An 18,663-nucleotide genomic window follows, 5' to 3' on the forward strand; every position below is an offset into this window, starting at 1 on the left:
GACATGGGGAGTGTGACCCTGTTTGATTCTCTGGGACCTCTTAGCGCCTTTCAGTAACATCAACCTTCTGGATAGGGTGTCTGGGCTGGGAGCTGGAGGCACTGCACTGCAGTGGTTCTGCTCCTACTTGGATGGCCGATCCCAGAAAGTGGTGCTGGGGGATTATTGCTCTGTGCCTTGGCAGTTCTGCTCTGGGTGTCCACAGGGGCTCTGTTTTATCACCCATGCAGTTCAGCCTGAAACGTCTGGGAGAGGTGATCTGCAGATGTGGGCCGAGGCATCGTCAATATGCCGTTGACTCCCACCTCTGTCTCTCCTTTCCATCAAACCCAGGTGAGGCCGTGGGTGTTCCGAATTGGTGCCTGGGTGCGGTAATGGACTGTATGAGACCCAATAAACTGAGACTCAATCCAGACAAGACGGAGGTTTGTCTTCCTGGCTGAGTGGTGTTCAACCTGTTCTGGAGGGGGTAGCACTCCCCCTAAAGGATCAGGTTCATTCTTTGGGGGCGCTCTTGGATCCGGCGCTGTCATCGGAGGTCCAGGTGGCCTTGGGGGCACAGAGCACCTCTTATCAGCTTAAGCCGATACATCAGCTACGACCATTTCTGGACAGAGAGCCTAGCGACAGTTATCCACGCTCCTGTAACCTCCTGCCTGAGTTATGGCAATGCGTTCTACATGGCGCCGCCTTTGAAAACGGTCCAGACGTTTCTGCTGGTCCAAACTACAGCAGCGAAATTATTAGCAGGGACTGGTTCATAGAATCATAGACTAGTAGGGTTGGAAGGTGTCTGTAAGACCATCTAGTCCAACCCCCTGCTCAATGCAGGAATCCAAGTCAGAGCATCCCTGACAAATGGCTGTCCAGGTTCATCTTGAAGGCCTCCAGTGTGGCAGAGCCCACCACCACCCTAGGTAACTGGCTCCATTGTTGTATTGCTGTGATCGTTAGGAAGTTTTTCCTGATGTTCAGCCAGAATCTGGCTTCCTGTCACTGGAGCCCATTCTTCCATGTCCATATTGATATGAACAGATTATGCCAGTGCTTTAGGATCTGCGCCGGCTTCCAGTCCATTTCTGGGCCTGATTCAAAGCGTCGGTCCTGACTTGTAAAGCCCTGAACAGCTTCACTTTAGCTGAAGGATCGTCTCCTCCCATATATACCTGCCCAGACCCTAACATCATCTTCAGAGGCCCTGCGTATGAGTTGAGGCAGGTGATGACTAAGGACAGGGCCTTTTTGGGGGTGGCTCCCTGTTTGTGATATGAGTTTCCCAGAGAGGCTTGCCTGGCAGCTACATCGTGCTCATTTCAGTTCCTGGTGAAGCCTTTTTTATTCTCCCCAGGTTTTTTAGCCATTCAATTTTCCAAAAAGCCACGGTAGTGCTTTTTTGATCTTCCACGGCTACTGCTTTTTAGTTTGGCCTGTGTTCCGTGACGTTAGATTTTGTAACGAATTTACACTGTTTCATTATGTTTTTTATATTGTCTGGCAGGAGCAGTGGGAGGGAGGGGGGAACGTTGCAGTCACCATCCAACCGCCACCTTCTCCCCCGAGGCAGGAAATTCCCAGCTGATGATCCCTCTGTTTCCCTTTTGCAGTGCGTCGTGATCGGCCTGCAGTCGACGGGTGAGGCCCGGACCCGAGAAGTCCTGGACGAGAATGAGGGGCACCTGAATTGCTTTGTGTCTGCTGCTGAGTGAGTTCTGGCGTTCCCCCTCACTGGAGACGGGGCGCGGGGTGGCGGTGTCGTCCCTAAGACTCCGAAGTTATCCAATGAGGCCGCTGTATTTGGGATGGTTTCCCCCTTGCAGTGCCCAGCTTTTTCAGAGCCTGGTCACCGTAGCCATCTTGTCTGGGCCACTTCCCCCAGGTGCCGGGGGCAGTAATGATGACAGTATTTACTTGGGGAGGGGGCTGTATGCCATGGAGACATGACCTGGTGTCTCCCCGGAGGTCCTTCCCTTCATCTCCCAACCTGTTCCCTCTTTCCTAAACATCCCTCTGAACCCATGCTGGGTCAATCTCACATCCACACTGTCCATTTTTGTTTTGATTTTGCTCTTGGTTGTCATCCAGGCTCTCACCGCCTTCCTCATCAACCGCTGTGTGTCTACGGGAGGGCATGTTTTTGTGGTGGGGGGATGGGACTCTGCATCCCACAGAATCCCTGTATTTTCCAAATCATCTACACTGAGACCACCCAGTGCCATGTCTGGCATTCTATTTTTTGGTTTTCCCTCTTCCTGCTGTTAGGTGCCCCCCCCCCCCGCTACAATTGTGTAAGTGATGCAGCCTGTTGCTTACTCTGTACCTTCCTCCTCTTCCTACGGGGAACACTAACTGTTCTTCATAGAGCAAAGCAAGGATGGATCAGGGCCAAAGTTCTGGCCAATACAGATATATATTTGAAACAACGTGCCAAGTACAGCCCTTGAAGCTCCTTGCCACAGTTGTTCAAGGTCCTGTGTAAATTTCCTCCACCACCACACATCCCCTCCTGCCTCCGGGGCCCACATACCTCCTAAGCCCCCTTCCAGCAACTGTGCTTGGTCCCCTCAACGGTGGGCCATCTGTAGATCCTCCCCCGCCTAAGCCAGCTTCCCCAGTTATCCCAGCACTGGAGAGCTGACACTCCTCCTGCCGCAACCTTCCGTTAGCCTGCTTGAACCTTCTGTGACATCACACCAGCGCAGCCAATGGGGTGCCATAGCCAAGTGATGTCAAGGGCCCGGGTGTCCCATTGCCCGCCTACGACAGCCTGTTGTCACAGAAGGTTCGAACCTGCTAACCAGCCGCCCCGCCCCAAACTGTTCTGATTTTGTTCTGTCTGTTTTCATGCCTTCGCCTTTTTTGTACAGTCAGTAGCGGTTCGCTCCCCTGCGGCAGCTAGAATAAAATATTGCATCTTGACTTTCAGAGGCGTCTTTCTCTCACTAATTCAGAAGCACTTTCCTTCAACCAAACGAAAAAGAGAAAGAGGAACTGGCATTAAAAGAAAACGTAAGACCTTTCTCTCCTCTGCCCCCCCCAACCTGGTACCCCGAGCCCTCTTGCAGCGCAGTCACAATTTGTGGTGACATCCCTTTCCCTCCCCGCAACTCCCCTCTCCTCCCTTCCCCTCCCCTCCCCTCCTTCACTTTTGTACTTCCGCTGTTCCATCCTGCTTTTATTTCCATGCTGTTTTCGAAATCCTCTTTCCGTCCCCGTGCAACAGGATTTCCCCCAAGGCTTGTGCCTGCTTTAACTGTCTTTCGTGGTCTTGGATTTCTAACGCACCCTCCCGCCCTGACCCTTACCTTCTCTTTCCCCTCCTCCTGAACAGCCTTATTTTATTCATCAATTACGCTATTATTATTATTATTATTATTATTATTATTATTATTATTAATTATCCTTCCTTATCTTGCAGTCTAAGGGTTGCTGTTGCCTTCCCCACACTTCTGGGCCAAACAGGTGTATATCTGAACCTTTACGGCAGCCCATATAAGATGTCCCATACCCCTGCTCCGCTCCCACTTAACTGGGGGCCAAACTGGAAATAGAATTTATCATGCAGTTTGCTCTGGCATATCTGTTATTTTAAAAAAATCAATAGCTGGCTGAGAAGGGAGCTGGATCAGTGACCGAGAGGTCCAGGAAAGGCCACTTTAACCCGTTTCCCCTGCTCTGGTCACAGTTGTTCCAGGGGTGATTAGGAGATCTTGGAGGGGGGGATTGCATCAGGACTGTGGTGGGGGGAAAGACTTAAAGCCCCCCCCCCAACGTACACACCACAGTTCGGATCGAGCTCAGCCAAATGGCCATTTATTTTTAAAAGATCAAGCACGGCAAACAGCAGGGCAAATGCCACATCCAGTTCTGCCCTCGGTGACTTACATTCGTGGGACCGCTCAGGGGTTCTGGGGCATGATCCACTCTTGGATCATGGGAGGCCCTGTGAGAAAGGAGGGTGTGCCTGAGGACAGAGGAAGGCAACCTGGTGCCTGCCAGATTGGCCCAGGCTCACCACTGGCCAGGCGGTCTGGGACTGTTGGGAATTGTAGTCCACAGCATAAGGAGAGCCCCCGGTTGCTTAACCCCCACTCCTAGGACAATAGCCAAGCTCTCTCCGCCCACAGCTGCAGATTTTGCGACAGGAGATCTGTAGCACTGGGAGGGCTGCGTTTCTGGCTGCGTTTGCCCACCATTACGGCTCTACCCCTGGAGAGCTCTTGGCTGGGCTTCTGAAGAATCCCAGGCGGTTGGATGTGGGTTTTCCAGGAAATACTTGAAATCCAGAAAGCGCTTCGCCAGTGCTGATCGGCAGGGTTCTGATTTCGCATGTTGATCTCTCCAAACAGAACTTTTAAAAGTTTGTTACGTTCATTTGACATGCCGTGTAAATGTCTAAAAGGGTTTTTCCCCCCAATAACCAAACATAGCCGGTGGTCGAATTCAGTAAAGGTCACTCAGTGTGGTTTAAATGTTACCTTCAAACAAATGCAAAGCTTTGTTTGGAAATCCTTTTTATCGGAATACTTGTTGCTAATCTTAAGACATGACGACTCAATAGCATACACACTTCCTTGACATTATTTAGTTTTTAAGGCAGGGGGAAACCTTCAAGGCACTGAAAACGGTTAACGTACCTACAGTTTATTTCAGTTATTTACGCTAGATTATTTTAAGGCTCCCTTTAAGGGTAAAACCTCATACATTTTAGTTAGTCGCTTGAATTGCTGCATGCAGAAATCTTAACGGGTTTATTAGGGATAGCCAGTTGGAAAAAGTTAATTACAGTGTTGATTTGACTCCTGTTCTGTCCCTTCCAGTCGCTTTCTTTACTGCCTCTCTGCCGTCAGCATCTTTGCACCCTCTTAAGGGCTAGAAACTTTGTTTTTTCTTTTCTTTTAAGGAAGCTGAGAACGTCAGCAATGCTGAATTCCTGGGCTTGCCGCCAAATTCTGCGCTTTAGAACTGCAGAATGCACAGAAACTTGACTGTGTAGCTACCGGCCCGTAGCAAAGAAAGCAGCCGTCAGAGGCCTGCATGACACACCCTTTCTCCTGCCTCGGTTGTCTCGCCTGCTAGTTCCCGCCGAGGCGAAAACGACCTGTACCACTTCAGAATCCAGCTGTTTGCGTATCTGAACGAACGTTCTTCCATACACAAAAATGAAAAATTCCCCGCATGCAGAGAACTAGCTTCTCAGGGTGAAACGTCGGCCAGATAGAATCCTTCTTCCTGGCATGTGAGGTTGGCCTTCCCCCAAGCTGGCTGGGGGGTGCTGGGAGTTGTAGTCCAGCACACAGAGAGGGAACCAGGCCGGGGAAGTCTATGTGAGGTGTTTCATTTGTTCTGTCTCTCTCTGACCCACCTTTCTTGGTCCCTCTGGTTAACTGCTCAAGGCTAACTGCCCCCGACGGCCTCTCCCGATTGCTCTCCCATCCTCCAGGAAAGCAGAGGGTCCGCTGTGCCACCAAGTTCCTGAAGCCGGCCTACGACCTCGCCGGCGGCGTCATCAAGATCAGCTCGGACAGCAGCTCCGATTCTGAGCCGGGGCTGGAGAGCGACTTCAACTCCTCACCGGAGTCCCTCTTCGAGAATGACGACGTGATCTTCGTCGAGCGCACCACTGCCACTGTCAATGGCTTCGTGGGCGAGGACCGAGGTGAGGGTTGCCGGGACGCCCTTCCTCGGCCAGGTGTTGCTCCAGGCTGCGGGCAGAATCCCTCCTGGCTGGCCACTGCTTTGTCAGCATCTCTCACAGTCGCAGGAATTTGCCGGCGCAGGCGGAATGGCTGGTCGGGCCTCTGCGCCCCAGAAGCGTCCTGCCGCTTTCCGGGTTTGCGGGGTCCATTCCTGAGCGAGCGGGCCCAAGGCTGTGCGTTCCTTGTGCGTTCCTCTGCCTCCCCCTCTGGGAAGCAAACCAACAAATCCAAACTGGAGCCCTGACCTCTCTCTCCCCTTCCCTCCATGTAGGCGGCGGCTATTTGCAAAACCCCCAGAAGGAGTTGCAGGGCCTGGGGGCATCGGAGCACGTGGAGTCACTGAAGCAGGACCTGCTGGCGGAAGTGAAGGCACTGGGCAAAGAACTACCTCTCAATACCTTAGACGAGCTGATCGATCACTTTGGAGGCCCGGAATGCGTGGCAGAGGTGGGGTGTGGCGGGGGGGAGGCGCAGTGCGTGGTTTGTAATGCTGGGGCTGCCAGAGTGCTGGCGTTGAGAGCTCCCCACACCCGTAGTTGATGTCAGCCTTGGTAGCCTTGGGTGACCAGCCCCCACAGGAGAGGATTGCAGCGAGGCGAGACTCTCTGCATGCAGGGACTCATGGAGAGAGGCAGCGGCGGTCCTCCTTTGGGGTTGCAGGACCCTTCAGGCTGCGGCTTGTCTCCTGACAGGGTGAGGCCAGTCCAGGAACCTCCTCCCTAGCTTTTTCTTTCCTCCTTCCGAGGAGCCAGGCTGCAGCTTCCGTCGTTCCCTGCTGGGAAGAATGGGAGTTGTAGTCCGACACATTTGAAGGGCATCAGGATAGGGAAAGCTGCTCTCTACCTCCCCCAGAGTCATGCCCAGATCATCAGCCTCAGCATGGTCTGAAGACAGCTCTTATACCAGGCCTGGCCAATCATGGCGGGCGTAGTACCACTGGCCAATCACAGGGGCTGAGGTCACACGTTGCTGTTCCCTTCTGTGCCTGTAGGGGGGTTCTTGAGTCCAGAGCAAGGAGACTCCCAGAGTCCCAGGTAATTCACTGGGCTCTGCTTGGCCTCACAACCTCAAGGGTCCCGGGTTCAAATCCTGAAGAAAGGAGAGTTCTGGCGCGGCACTCCCTGGGATCAGAACTGTGACATGGGTTCAGTTCTGTCGGTCCATCCCCCTACCCTCACTCCCCAGCCCAGTATTCTCCTCCCCAGTGCTAAGCGCCTGTTCTCTCTGTCTTTCCCACACAGATGACCGGGCGGAAAGGACGTGTCGTGCGGCGGCCTGGGGGCTCTGTGGTGTTCGAGTCACGGGCTGAGCAAGGGCTTTCCATTGACCATGTGAACCTCAAGGAGAAGGAGCGTTTCATGAACGGGGACAAAGTGAGCTCCAAGGGGATCTGGCGTGGAGGCGGGAGCTTGGAGAGAGATAGAGAGATCTGATTTAAGGGCTGAAGTGTGAACAGAGAGGGCCCAAGTCTGTATTTTGGGAGTGGCCTGGGCTGGCACCGGGGGCCGGACATCTGCCAAGGAACACGCCCTGGCAAGGGCCCTGCTGCTTAGCCCCATCTCTGCCTTGCTGTACATGCCAGTTCCCCTTTCCTCTCTGCATGTCCAAGCAGCGACAAAGCAAGGGGAAGCCAGTAAGGGCTGTGACTACAATTCCCAGCATACCCCAGACCTCAGGCCTCATTTACTTTGCGTTTTGCCGCAGCTTCCACCCGTGAAACCCCAAAAGGTTGGCGTCTGCCTCATTTATAGTGATAGGGAGTTCCAGAGAATGGGCACTGTGATACTAAGGGCCCTATTTTGAGCCACCATTGACTTGACATCCAGAATCTTGGACAGCACCACAAGGATATTTCCTGATGAACGCAGCAACCAAAGAGGTCAGGAGAACTCTTAAGCGCTTTAGGGCACAACCCTATGCATGTTTAGACAGAAAAAAGTCCTACAACTCCCAGCACACCCCAGCCAGCCATGCTGGCATGTGGTCGAACCGTTTGTAAAAACCCCTGCACAAGACTGTGCTGGATTTGTTACCCATGCCAGCTGGGGCGTGCTGGGAGTTGTAGGACTTTTTTCTGTCTAAACGTACATAGGATTGTGCCATTATTCTGTTTGATCTATCCCATCCATCCATCCATCTAAAATATTTCTTGGCCACCTTTCAGGGCAGGACCCAAGGCGGCATACAGCAATAAAACCCAGAACCAATACAATGTTAAGCGTGATAAAGACACAATAAAACAATACGAACCCAATAAAACCAGCAGTAAAAACCGACAACAAAACCAGCAATAAAAACAGCATCAGCAATCCTATCAGGGGAAAGCCAGAGTAAAATAATATGCTTTCAAGGCCTTCTTAAACGCCTGCAATGACGGATCATGGCAAACCCCCTCAGGGCAACATATTCCAGAGGTGTGGAGCCACTGGAATAGAACAAGGAGGCTGTAACCAGAAATCCAGCATAACAACTTCAGCTTTTTTGGTAAAATACATCAGAGTCGCCCAGAACTTCCTTGAATAGCTGTCGCATGACCATTTCTACTAATGCTTTTCTTCCCTTTCTTCCTCTCAGCTTGTAGCAATAATCTCCGAGGCCTCTAGCTCAGGGATCTCTCTCCAAGCGGACAGACGGGTAAAGAATCAGAAACGGCGTGTCCACATGACGCTGGAACTGCCTTGGAGCGCTGACCGGGCAATACAGCAGTTTGGTGAGCAAAAACATCATCCACCCACTCACCCCGTCAGCTCCTGTGCCTTTCATGGGAGTGAAACAAAAACAGTAGAAAATGTTGCATCTGGTGCGGAATTCAACCACCTCAGAATCTCAGCTTTCTTTATTATTTTTTACTTTTAAAAATAAGTTTCTAGTCCTCATGGCTGCAACGGTGGGCAATGAATGCTGAAATCTCAAAAGCCAGAGGGGGTGGCTAAGTAAGATTTCTAGTGGTGACGAGTGCCCCACATCACTCCCTTACTAGCCCATGGCTAGTAAAACCAGAAGCAAAATGGTGACAGAGAGAATGATTCCAGTTAAGCCATTTTGCATAATTCACTGCACAGTGCTCTATATGCTATTGGACACTGCAGTACAATAATATGTATATGAAAGATAGATAGACTAACGGAGTAATTTCCAAATATATTTAGAGTGAAACGTTTCGGCTTCCACCTTCATCAGTAGCTGTGATGTTAAACGGATTACTAAATGAAACGTTTAGCTCTGAATATACTTTGAAAATTACTCGGTTCTTAGTCTGTTTACCTTTCTTATATACTTTAACATGAGACTGACTGCATCCATACTGGACACAGCTTCTCCTTGCTGCTTTGCTGTTTTCATAGAATCACAGAATAGTAGGGTTGGAGGGGTCCTTTAAGACCATCGAGTCCAACCCCTGCTTAATGCAGGTATCCAAGGCAAAGCATTCCTGTTGCTGCTTTACATCTACATACATACATACATATACACATACATATATAATCACATATATATTTCACTCTTCCTAGAGAACTTCGGTTAGTGGGCCGTTTAAAAGTATAGAAAATCAATCAGTCAATTAATACAAGTGTTGCTCCGTGGAAAATGTGGGGTGGCTGGATGCAGATTTCCTTTTCAAAAGATCTAGTTAAAAGGCAAAATTCAGCAACTCCAGCTTTGCTGAAGGTGTGGGAGAGGAATATAAGTAAATAACTGAAAATTAACTGGGATACGTGTCCCTTCAGCAGTCTTCGTCCAAGCTAGCACCATCTGGATGTGTTGGAATACAATTCCCAGCAGCCCACAGCCAGCTCTGTCAGGGCAGGGAAACAACCTTCACGCTTCGGGATTTTCCTTCTAGGTCGAACTCACCGGTCCAACCAAGTGTCTGCCCCGGAGTACATCTTCCTCATCTCCGAACTCGCCGGCGAGCGCCGGTTCGCTTCCATCGTGGCCAAACGCCTAGAGAGCCTCGTAAGCGCCTCCCTCTCTTCCCCCGGCAGCGGTTTCTGAAACACCTCTTGTTCTCTCCACCTCCTCCCTCTCCTGTTGGTGCTCTAGAGATGTTAATATTGTGCCTACCTTGCAAGATAACTGGACAGGTCACTGAGATCATGTCTGCCAAGTCAGGCAAGCTCCAGATGTTAATTTGGTCCTGATCACTTCTGAACTTGAAGCAATTTGATTCTCGATACCCTGGTGTTTCTCCACGCCAAGCCTAAACAGGCAAACATCACTACCCTTTTATTTTCTTGCACTCATTTCATGCCTACATCTTTTTTTCTTCCTTCCTTTCCCTTTCCACATTGTTTCTGGCCAAGCTTTCTTTCATCGTTTTCTTCTGTTTCCTCTTTTGCATGCTGTTCCCGTGTAAACGTCTTTTCCCTCTCTCCCTTGAGGTTGAGTAGCTCCCGCAATTTCACACTGGACAACCTTTTTAGTGTGCCCTGTCTGAAAAACCATGCACAAACACTGAAACAATGGCTTCTATTTGTTCTGTATCCAAAACATCTTGGCTGCATATCCTACAGGTCTGGTTAATGGTGTTGGGTCGCTTAACATTACATCTACAGGTTGCTTTCTAACTACAGAACTGTGTGTGTGTGTGTGTGTGTGTGTGTGTGTGTGTAGATAGATAGGTATACCTACACACACATTTCCCTGGTGCCACACTACCATTTTAATTTCCTGCAATGCTCTAGATGGGTTGGACTACATCTCCCATTGCCCCTGTTGCTGAAGACAGACAGCCCTAGTGTTTGTCAACAAAGCCTGGTCCGGAGAGATACAGGGCCTCTGAATATGGCAGTTCCTGTCAAGCTGTCCTCTCCAATATCAGTGGATTGAGTTTTATCCTTCACACATCGGTCACATCCCACGTCGGGCAAAGTTACTAGCCTATGATCAGTTTTCTGTGCTGTGGCAAGTGGCTTGGGGCTTGCCGTGGGGTCCCGAAAGCGAGGAAGTCGAATTTGGCTTTTTATTGTACTAGCTTTCCCTTCTTCATATTTGGCTGCCATCCAGGTGCATGCACAGCATCCCAGCCAGCTCTGCTGGGAGTTGTAGTCCAACACATCTAGCAGGTGCCAGTTTGAGGAAGGCTGCACTAGCCAAAGGCCGTGGCGAAATATATAAGAGCCAAAGAGGAGCATTTTGCCAAAAGCTATCATAAACTGGTTTTCTCCGTTTCTTGTTTTCATGGTCTGAACAGGGTGCCTTAACACACGGGGACAGACGGGCAACTGAGTCCAGGGACCTCAGCAAGTACAACTTTGAGAATAAGGTGAGGTGTGAGCTGGTGTGAGAGGCCTATGCTGGTCCACACTGGTCTCATGGCCCCTTTAAAGATGATTAGGCGGGGTGATCTTCATTTCTCGTCCCCCTGTTCTAAAGGGTCGAAATGCCTCCACTGAGTCTTTGCTCACGGTAGTATGAACTTTAAGCTAAAATAGGCTGGTGTTTTTTTCCCGTTTTTGGCCATGCCTCTTTGGCTCTGCCCACTACTGGATGGTGGGCTCCCAGAGCTCTCTGAAACTGAACGCCCCTTGGGCCGAAAGGGGTCTGACGCCCCTGCATCAAAGCTGCAGTGCGTGCGAAACAAGCCGGGAGATGCTTCGGTTTTCCATCTGCAACAGTTCCGATGTTCATGCCAGGCTGTGGCCGCCAGACCACGTTTCAAGGCCCTTTTGCAAACCCTGGATTGGATGGGCGACAGTTTGGTGTTTAGTGACCCTTCCTGCCCTCTCCCCCGCCCCCACAACTTGCCCAGCTGCAAACACTGGAGCCTAAGCCACGCCAAACCGAATCCAGAGCCTTTGATCTTCTTCTCTTCCTCCCCTCCCCAGTACGGGTCCAGAGCCCTCGACAAAGTCCTGCTCACCATCCTCAACCAGTCGGAGAACAAAGTCCCGGTGCCCAAGGGTTACCAGGGAGGAGATGCCACTTTCTTCCAGGGTAAGGACATCCGGGGGGCAGAGGGAGGGCCTTGTTGGCTCAAAACGAAAATGAGAAGCTGGCGTCATTGCGGTTCAGGGCATGAGCTGCAAGCCGGGATGGCACCTGGCTCAAACTGCAGCGATGGATTTTGGATCGGCCAGAACCTCGCAGCCTTTTATCATAGATCCGTAGAGCTGGAAGGGACTGCGTGGTGGTGGGCTCTGCCTCAATACCCCCAGCGGAAGAGAGCCTGCCACCTCCAGGTGGTCTCTGTTCCCCTGCTGAAGAGCTCTCGTCTTTAGGGAGCTTCTCCCAAATTCACTTCCCTGCAACAGCCGGCCCTTGGTTCTAGTCCTGCCCTCTGGGGCCACAGTGAAACAAGCCCTGCTCCATCTGAAAAATCGCATCCCTCTTAAAATGGAGGCACCATGAAATCAGTGCCAGTGACTGGGGGAGCAGGGCGGCAGAAAAGTCTCCCATTCTGGAAAGACAGGGCTTCCGTACAATTAATTAGCAACACAGTGAACAGATACATATTGGGGAAGCTAGGACGGATACAATATCAAGCTGTAATTCACATTTTGGGGGTGACTGTCCCTGGAAAGCAGATAAACACACCCAGCTCTTAGAGCGTGCTGAAATTATGACATGAAACAGCTTTCTGTTCCTTTATATTTTTTCTTAAAGTCTAAATCAGCCTCCCCAAACCTAGTGCCTTCCAGATGTCTTGGACTACAACTCCCAGCATCCCCCAGCCAACATGGGAGTTGCAGTCCAAGACATCTGGACCAGCTTGGGGAATAAGGAAAATGTACTCTGAGTTGATGCACTTTAAAATATGTAGAAGTATTCCAACCCACCCCCCAGTTATATTGGTTTTTAATTTTATTCCAATGAAAATAGGTAGAAATATTCCAGTAAGAACAAATAAAGCTTTGGATTTGCTTATGTATTGTATTTCTGTAATTTGCTGCTCCCAGACATGAAGCAGAGCCTACTTTCGGTCGGAATCTGTTGCAAAGAGATGCGCTACGGCTTTGTGACTGTGGAGAAAGGTATGTTTTTGACCCTCCGGATTCTGTCCCCAAAAGAATTTTTTCTCTGGCTGTCAGAAAACCCTCACTCCGGGGAGGGAAACCTTTTTTTTCTGTTGAGGGCCACGTTCTCTTGGGAGGGGGGCATGGGCTGGTGAAAGGTGGGGCCAGAACCAAAAGTGGGCCAGGTCACCACCTGTTCATTCTGTCTCTCGGGCCACCCCCTCTTCGTTCGCTTGTTCGTTCTCTCTCGCTCTGCCACTGTCAGGGTGGAAACTAAGCCCAGAGAGCCTCAGAGCAGTTCGGATTCTGAGGAGGAACAGCTATCCATGGGAGAGGGCCCAGCTCATCCCTCCCAGGCTCAGCACCTGGCAGAGATGCCTCCTGCCGGCATTCCAGAGATAGAGAGCAACCCTGGCAGTGAGGGAATGCGGGAGGGGGGCTTCTTAGACGCTTGACACAGATGCAAAGAGTGATGAGCGATGGAGGGCGCAGAAAGGAGGCGTAGTGCCCGTTTGGCGTGCAAGCAACGGCCACCTCCCGTGGAGCCAAGGGAAAGAGGGAGGATCTCTCCCTAGCGCATAAGTTCTGGGTCTTCAAGTGACTCTCTTTCAAACTGGGATCAACTGACTACTTGAAACTTAGACTACCCTGCTGTTCTTTGCTTAGTTGCTGGTAATTAGCATCTGAAAGAATCATTAAGTTGTAAAAGGATTAAAGCTTTGAAAAGAAATCCTTTCCTCTGTGTCTTGAGTTGGCTATTGGAATCTACTGGGAGAAGCCGCCAGAGTGCTCCTGACAGCCACCCCCTGTTCCTTCTCTCCCTCTCTCTCTCACTCCACCTCCATTTGTTCTCTCCCGCTCAGGCCACCCCATTCATACTCTCATTCCTTCCTCTTTCTCTGTGTGCCACCTCCTGTTCATTCTCTCTTGCCACCCCCTGTTCATTCTTTTTCTCTCTCAGTCCACCCCATTCTTTCTCTCGTTCCCTCTCTTTCTGCCACCTCCTGCTTGTATTTTCTCTTGAGCCACACCGTTTGTTCTCGTTCTCGTTCTCTCTGTCTTGGGACACCCCCTGTTCATTCTCTCATTCCCCCCTCTTTCTCTGTGTGCCACCCTGTTTGTTTTCTCTCTCTCACCATCCACTGTCCATTCTTTCTCCTTCTCACTCCACCCCTGTTTGTTCTCTCTCTCGGGCCACCTCCTGTTCATATGCTCGTTCCCTCTCTGCCACCCCCTGATTGTATTCTCTCTCTCGATCCACGCCCTGTTCATTTGTTCGTTCTCTCTCTCTCCACCCCCTGTTCATTCTCTGATTTCGCTCCCTCTCTCTGTCACCCTGTTTGTTCTCTCTCTCTCTCTCTCTCTCCCTCCCCCCCCTCTCTCTTAAACCATCCCTGTTCATTCTATCATTCCTTCTCTCTCTGACCCCCTCTGCTGTTCGTTCTCCCTCTCTCGGCTGCCCCCTGTTCATGTTTGTTCTCTCTCTCTCCTTTTGGCCATCCCCTGGGTTCTCATTTTCTTTTTCTGCCTTTCTTTCGGTCACCCCATTCTTTCTCTCTCTCTCTCTCTCTCTCTCTCTCTCTCTCTCTCAGCCTGCCCAGGCAGCTCCCAGGGGATCCAGAGGCCTGAATGGATCACTTGCGGTGGCTTTTGAACTTAGAGCCAGGGCCACATAAAGGCCTCTCCTGCTGTAACCCTGGAGAGCCTGTGAAGAAAGGGGCAGCCCTGGAACTGAGACTTGGTTCATCGCGTGGGGTCGCCAAGCGCAGGGGCAGGCGAAATGTAGATTGGGATCTACTGGGAGATCTCTGGGTGACTTGCAGTAGATTGACAAAAAGGGTTTCTATTGTCTAACTGACAGTAACAACAACTGAAATGCTTCCTCCCCTCCAAATTAGATAGCTGAAAAAGAACGCTTGGGGGTGGTAGGGAACCACGAATGCATTTTTCATTCCTTATCATTTTTCTTTCTTTATTAATTATTGTATTTATTAATTATTTTATTTATTCTTATTTTTGTACGCAAGGACTTGTGATCGTGATTCTGATCACAAACTCCTGGGCTAAGCCTGTGCTCAGAGTCACCCTGGTACTGAATTCTAAGAGTATATGCCCCCCCTCCCGCTGTCTCCCCACTACCACCACCAAGCCCCAGTTTGTGCCTGGCTCCAGCTGCTGGATCTCTGGTTTCTAGTGGAAAGCAAAGTCAGCCCTGCAGGGCTGAGCTCCGCCTGCTCTTTCCGGGGGTGGGGGGGATCTGGTGTGGGAGAGGAACTAAGTGGGGCTTCCTTTTCCCGGCAGACTGCTCCATCACCAAGTTCCTGAACCGCATCTTGGGCCTGGAGGTTCACACGCAGAACCTGCTGTTCCAGTACTTTAGCGACACGTTCGACTACCTGATCGACAAGGACAAGAAAGACGGCAAATACGACATGGGCATTCTAGGTAAGGGGCGGAGCCTCCCACAAACCATGTGCCGCGAGAAGAACTTGATAAATTCATTCTGGGTTCCTGGGAGCCTGAAGCGAGGAGGAGGCCCGTCGCCTCCCTGCATGATCTGCAGTTCTGGCCTCCCCTCTTTCCGCTGAGCTCTGCCGTGCAGGGGGAGGCCTCCCGTCGCCAGAAGGGGCAGGGGGCCACTCGAGAGCGCTCTTCTGGCCCGCCTCTTCCCCCACTCTGGAACCACCAGGGCTCCTTTGCCCTTCCAGAACGCATGAGTCTTGGCAGCGCAACACAGCTCTGCTGTGTCCGCCGGCCCCTTCATTGCTGCTCTGCCTGGAGTGAAATTCAGCAGCACGTTCTCACCACCCCACAGACTCCCCTTGAGGTGCGATCAGGTAGTTCTGAGTCCGCATCTGGGCTTCCAGCCAACCATTCCTGTTCTTGGTTATATGAAGAAATGTTCAGAGCCTGGAAAAGCGGTTTGTAGCTAAGCCCAAGTCTGTGCAATCAAAGTCATTGCATACTTCCCCGCCCTCCCGCCCGCTCACCCCTGCTACCTCCATTGCCTCTTCCTCTGCTACTTCCCTGTGCCTGATTTAGACTGCCCGCCCCTGGGCGCAGGGCCCTCTCATACCTTTTCTTTGGAAAGTGCCATAGAATCACAGAACAGTAAAGTTGGAAGGGGATGTGAGACCATCGGGTCCACCCCCTTCTCAATGCAGGAATCCAAGGCAAAGCGTCCCTGACAGGTGGCCGTCCAGCTTCACCTTAAAGGCCTCCAGCGTGGGAGAGCCCACCACCTCCCTAGGGAATCGGTTCCATTGTCGTATTGCTCTAACAGTCAGGATGTTTTTCCTGACGTTCAGCCGGAATCTGGCTTCCTGCAGCTTGAGCCCGTGATTCTGTGTCCTGCACTCTGGGATGATCGAGAAGAGATCCTGGCCTTCCTCTCTGTGATAACCTTTCACGTCCTTGAAGAGCACTATCCTATCTCCCCTCAGTCCTCTCTTCTCAAGGCTAAGCATGCCCAGTTCTTTCAGTCTCTCCTCACAGGGCTCTGTTTCCAGTCCCCTGATCATCTTCATTGCCCTCCTCTGAACCCCTTCCAGCTTGTCTGCATCCTTCTTAAAGTGTGGTGCCCAGAACTGGACACAGTACTCCAGATGAGGCCTACCCAGTGCCGAGTAGAGGAGAACTAGGACTTCCCGGGACTTGGAAGCTATACGTCTATTAATGCAGCTCAAAAGAGCATTGGCCTTTTTTGCAGCCACATCACATTGTGGACTCCTATTCAGCTTGTGATGGACAACAATTCCAAGACCTTTGTCGCTTGTAGTGTTGTTGAGCCATCTATTCCCCATGTACGTAGCGAGGCCAGGAGGGAGGAGTTCTTATAATGCCTCCTTTGCCATTCTGTGATGTCATGGCAGTATCCCTTGCAAAAGGAGTGGATGCCTCTGTTTTTTAAGGTAGTCCTTCCCACTGGGGCCAGGGCCACCACCCACAGCATGACATCCAGTGCTGCTTGAGCGTGGTGTGGACCTAATGGTGGGAAAGGCAGCAGCCAGGGGGCTTGTGGAGCAACTGACATGTGTTGTCCGTGCTCTGTAAAACCTGGCAATGTCTCTCCGCTCAGTTTTGCAACCTTCTCTTCCCACCCACCCCCAGACCTGGCCCCCGGCATCGATGAAATCTACGAGGAGAGCAAAGAGGTTTTCCTGACGCCTGGACACCCCCAGGACGGACAGGTGGTCTTCTACAAGGTAAGGATGGGCTGAGCCCAGCATCGTCCATGCCTTCTGTCCTCCGACTGGGCACGCTCCAGGTACGTGCCAGAGTTCAGCCCCCACCAATGGCTGTGGTGGCTGGGGACGATGGTAGTTTTAGACCCACACATCCTCTGGGGTGGCGGCGCCAGGTGTGGGGAGGTTGGTTTAAACGTTATTTAATAGATTTTATTTTCTATTTTTTTTACTTTTTATTTAAAACACTTATGTCCCACCCAATATCATTAGGCTCTCAGGGCAGCGTACAGATAAAAACATTTATATCCCACCCCATATCAGTTAAAACATTTATGTCCCACTCTATATCATTAGGGGTACAGATAAAAACATTTCTATCCCACCCAATATCATTAGGCTCTCAGGGCAGCATACAGATAAAAACATTTCTGTCCCACCCTATATCAGTTAAAACATTTATGTCCCACTCTGTGTCATTAGGGGTACAGATAAAAATATTTATGTTGTTGTTCAGTCGTTAAGTCGTGTCCGACTCTTCGTGACCCCATGGACCATAGCACGCCAGGCCTTCCTGTCCTCTGCTCTCTCCCGGAGTGTGCTCAAGTTCATATTCATTGCATCAGTGATGCTATCTAGCCATCTCATCCTCTGCCGTCCCCTTCTCCTTTTGCCTTCAATCTTTCCCAGCATCAGGGTCTTTTCTAGGGAGTTTTCTCTTCGCATTAGGTGGCCAAAATATTTGAGCCTCAGCTTCAGTGTCTATCCTTCCAATGAGCAGTCAGGGTTGATTTCCTTTAGGATCCCCCTTGCGGTCCAGGGGACTCGTAAGAGTCTTCTCCAGCACCACAGTTCAAAAGCATCAATTCTTTGGCGCTCAGCCTTCCTTATAGTCCAGCTCTCACAGCCATATGTTGCTACTGGGAAAACCATAGCTTTGATTATGCGGACCTTTGTCGGCAAGGTGATGTCTCTGCTTCTTACTATGCTGTCTAGGTTTGCCATAGCTTTCCTCCCAAGGAGCAAGCGTCTTTTAATTTCATGGCTGCAGTCACCGTCTGCAGTGATCTTGGAGCCCAAGAAAGTAAAATCTGTCACTGCTTCCATTTCTTCCCCTTCTATAGGCTAGGAAGTGATGGGGCCAGATGCCATGATCTTAGTTTTTTTAATGCTGAGTTTCAAGCCAGCTTTTGCACTCTCCACTCTCACCCTCAACAAGAGGCTCTTTAGATCCTCTTTGCTTTCTGCCATTAGGGTGGTATCGTCTGCGTATCTGAGGTTGTTGATAATTCTCCCAGCAATCTTAATTCCGACCTGTGATTCATCCATCCTGGCATTTCTCATGATGTACTCTGCATATAAATTAAATAAGCAGGGCGACAATATACAGCCTTGTCGTACTCCTTTCCCAATTTTGAACCAATCGGTTGTTCCATGTCCGGTTCTTACTGTTGCTTCTTGACCCTCGTACAGGTTTCTCAGGAGAAAGGTAAGGTGGTCTGGTACTCCCATCTCTTTAAGAATTTGCCACAGTTTGTTGTGATCCACACAATCAAAGGCTTTAGCGTAGTCAATGAAGCAGAAATAGACATTTTTCTGGAATTCTCTTGCTTTCTCCATGATCCAGCAAATGTTGGCGATTTGATCTCTAGTTCCTCTGCCTATTCAAAACCCAATTTGTACTTCTCGGTTCATATACGGCTGAAGCCTAGGTTGTAGGATTTTGAGCATCACCTTGCTGGCATGTGAAATGAGTGCAATTGTACGGTAGTTTGAACACTCTTTGTCATTGCCCTTCTTTGGAACTGGAATGTAAACTGATCTTTTCCA

General features: G+C 50.6%; 1 protein-coding gene across 3 annotated transcripts in view; it reads left to right on the plus strand.

Annotated features, from left to right (window-relative positions):
* The window catches only part of SBNO2 (strawberry notch homolog 2), a 116,543-nt gene that overhangs the window by 88,056 nt on the left and 9,824 nt on the right, over positions 1 to 18,663 (plus strand). For all 3 annotated transcript variants that reach the window (XM_084825941.1, XM_084825939.1, XM_084825940.1), the window contains 12 exons: positions 1,605 to 1,702; positions 2,924 to 3,006; positions 5,441 to 5,656; positions 5,968 to 6,143; positions 6,938 to 7,069; positions 8,271 to 8,406; positions 9,538 to 9,650; positions 10,888 to 10,959; positions 11,522 to 11,630; positions 12,593 to 12,667; positions 14,951 to 15,094; positions 16,760 to 16,854. In XM_084825941.1, coding sequence (XP_084682067.1) covers positions 1,605 to 1,702; positions 2,924 to 3,006; positions 5,441 to 5,656; positions 5,968 to 6,143; positions 6,938 to 7,069; positions 8,271 to 8,406; positions 9,538 to 9,650; positions 10,888 to 10,959; positions 11,522 to 11,630; positions 12,593 to 12,667; positions 14,951 to 15,094; positions 16,760 to 16,854 — 1,449 coding nt within the window. The remainder of the gene's footprint in view (positions 1 to 1,604; positions 1,703 to 2,923; positions 3,007 to 5,440; positions 5,657 to 5,967; positions 6,144 to 6,937; positions 7,070 to 8,270; positions 8,407 to 9,537; positions 9,651 to 10,887; positions 10,960 to 11,521; positions 11,631 to 12,592; positions 12,668 to 14,950; positions 15,095 to 16,759; positions 16,855 to 18,663) is intronic.

The sequence above is a fragment of the Heloderma suspectum genome, chromosome Z, assembly GCF_057233095.1.
Source record: "Heloderma suspectum isolate Gila_16-S chromosome Z, 16-S_ref, whole genome shotgun sequence".
Taxonomy (NCBI): domain Eukaryota; kingdom Metazoa; phylum Chordata; class Lepidosauria; order Squamata; family Helodermatidae; genus Heloderma; species Heloderma suspectum.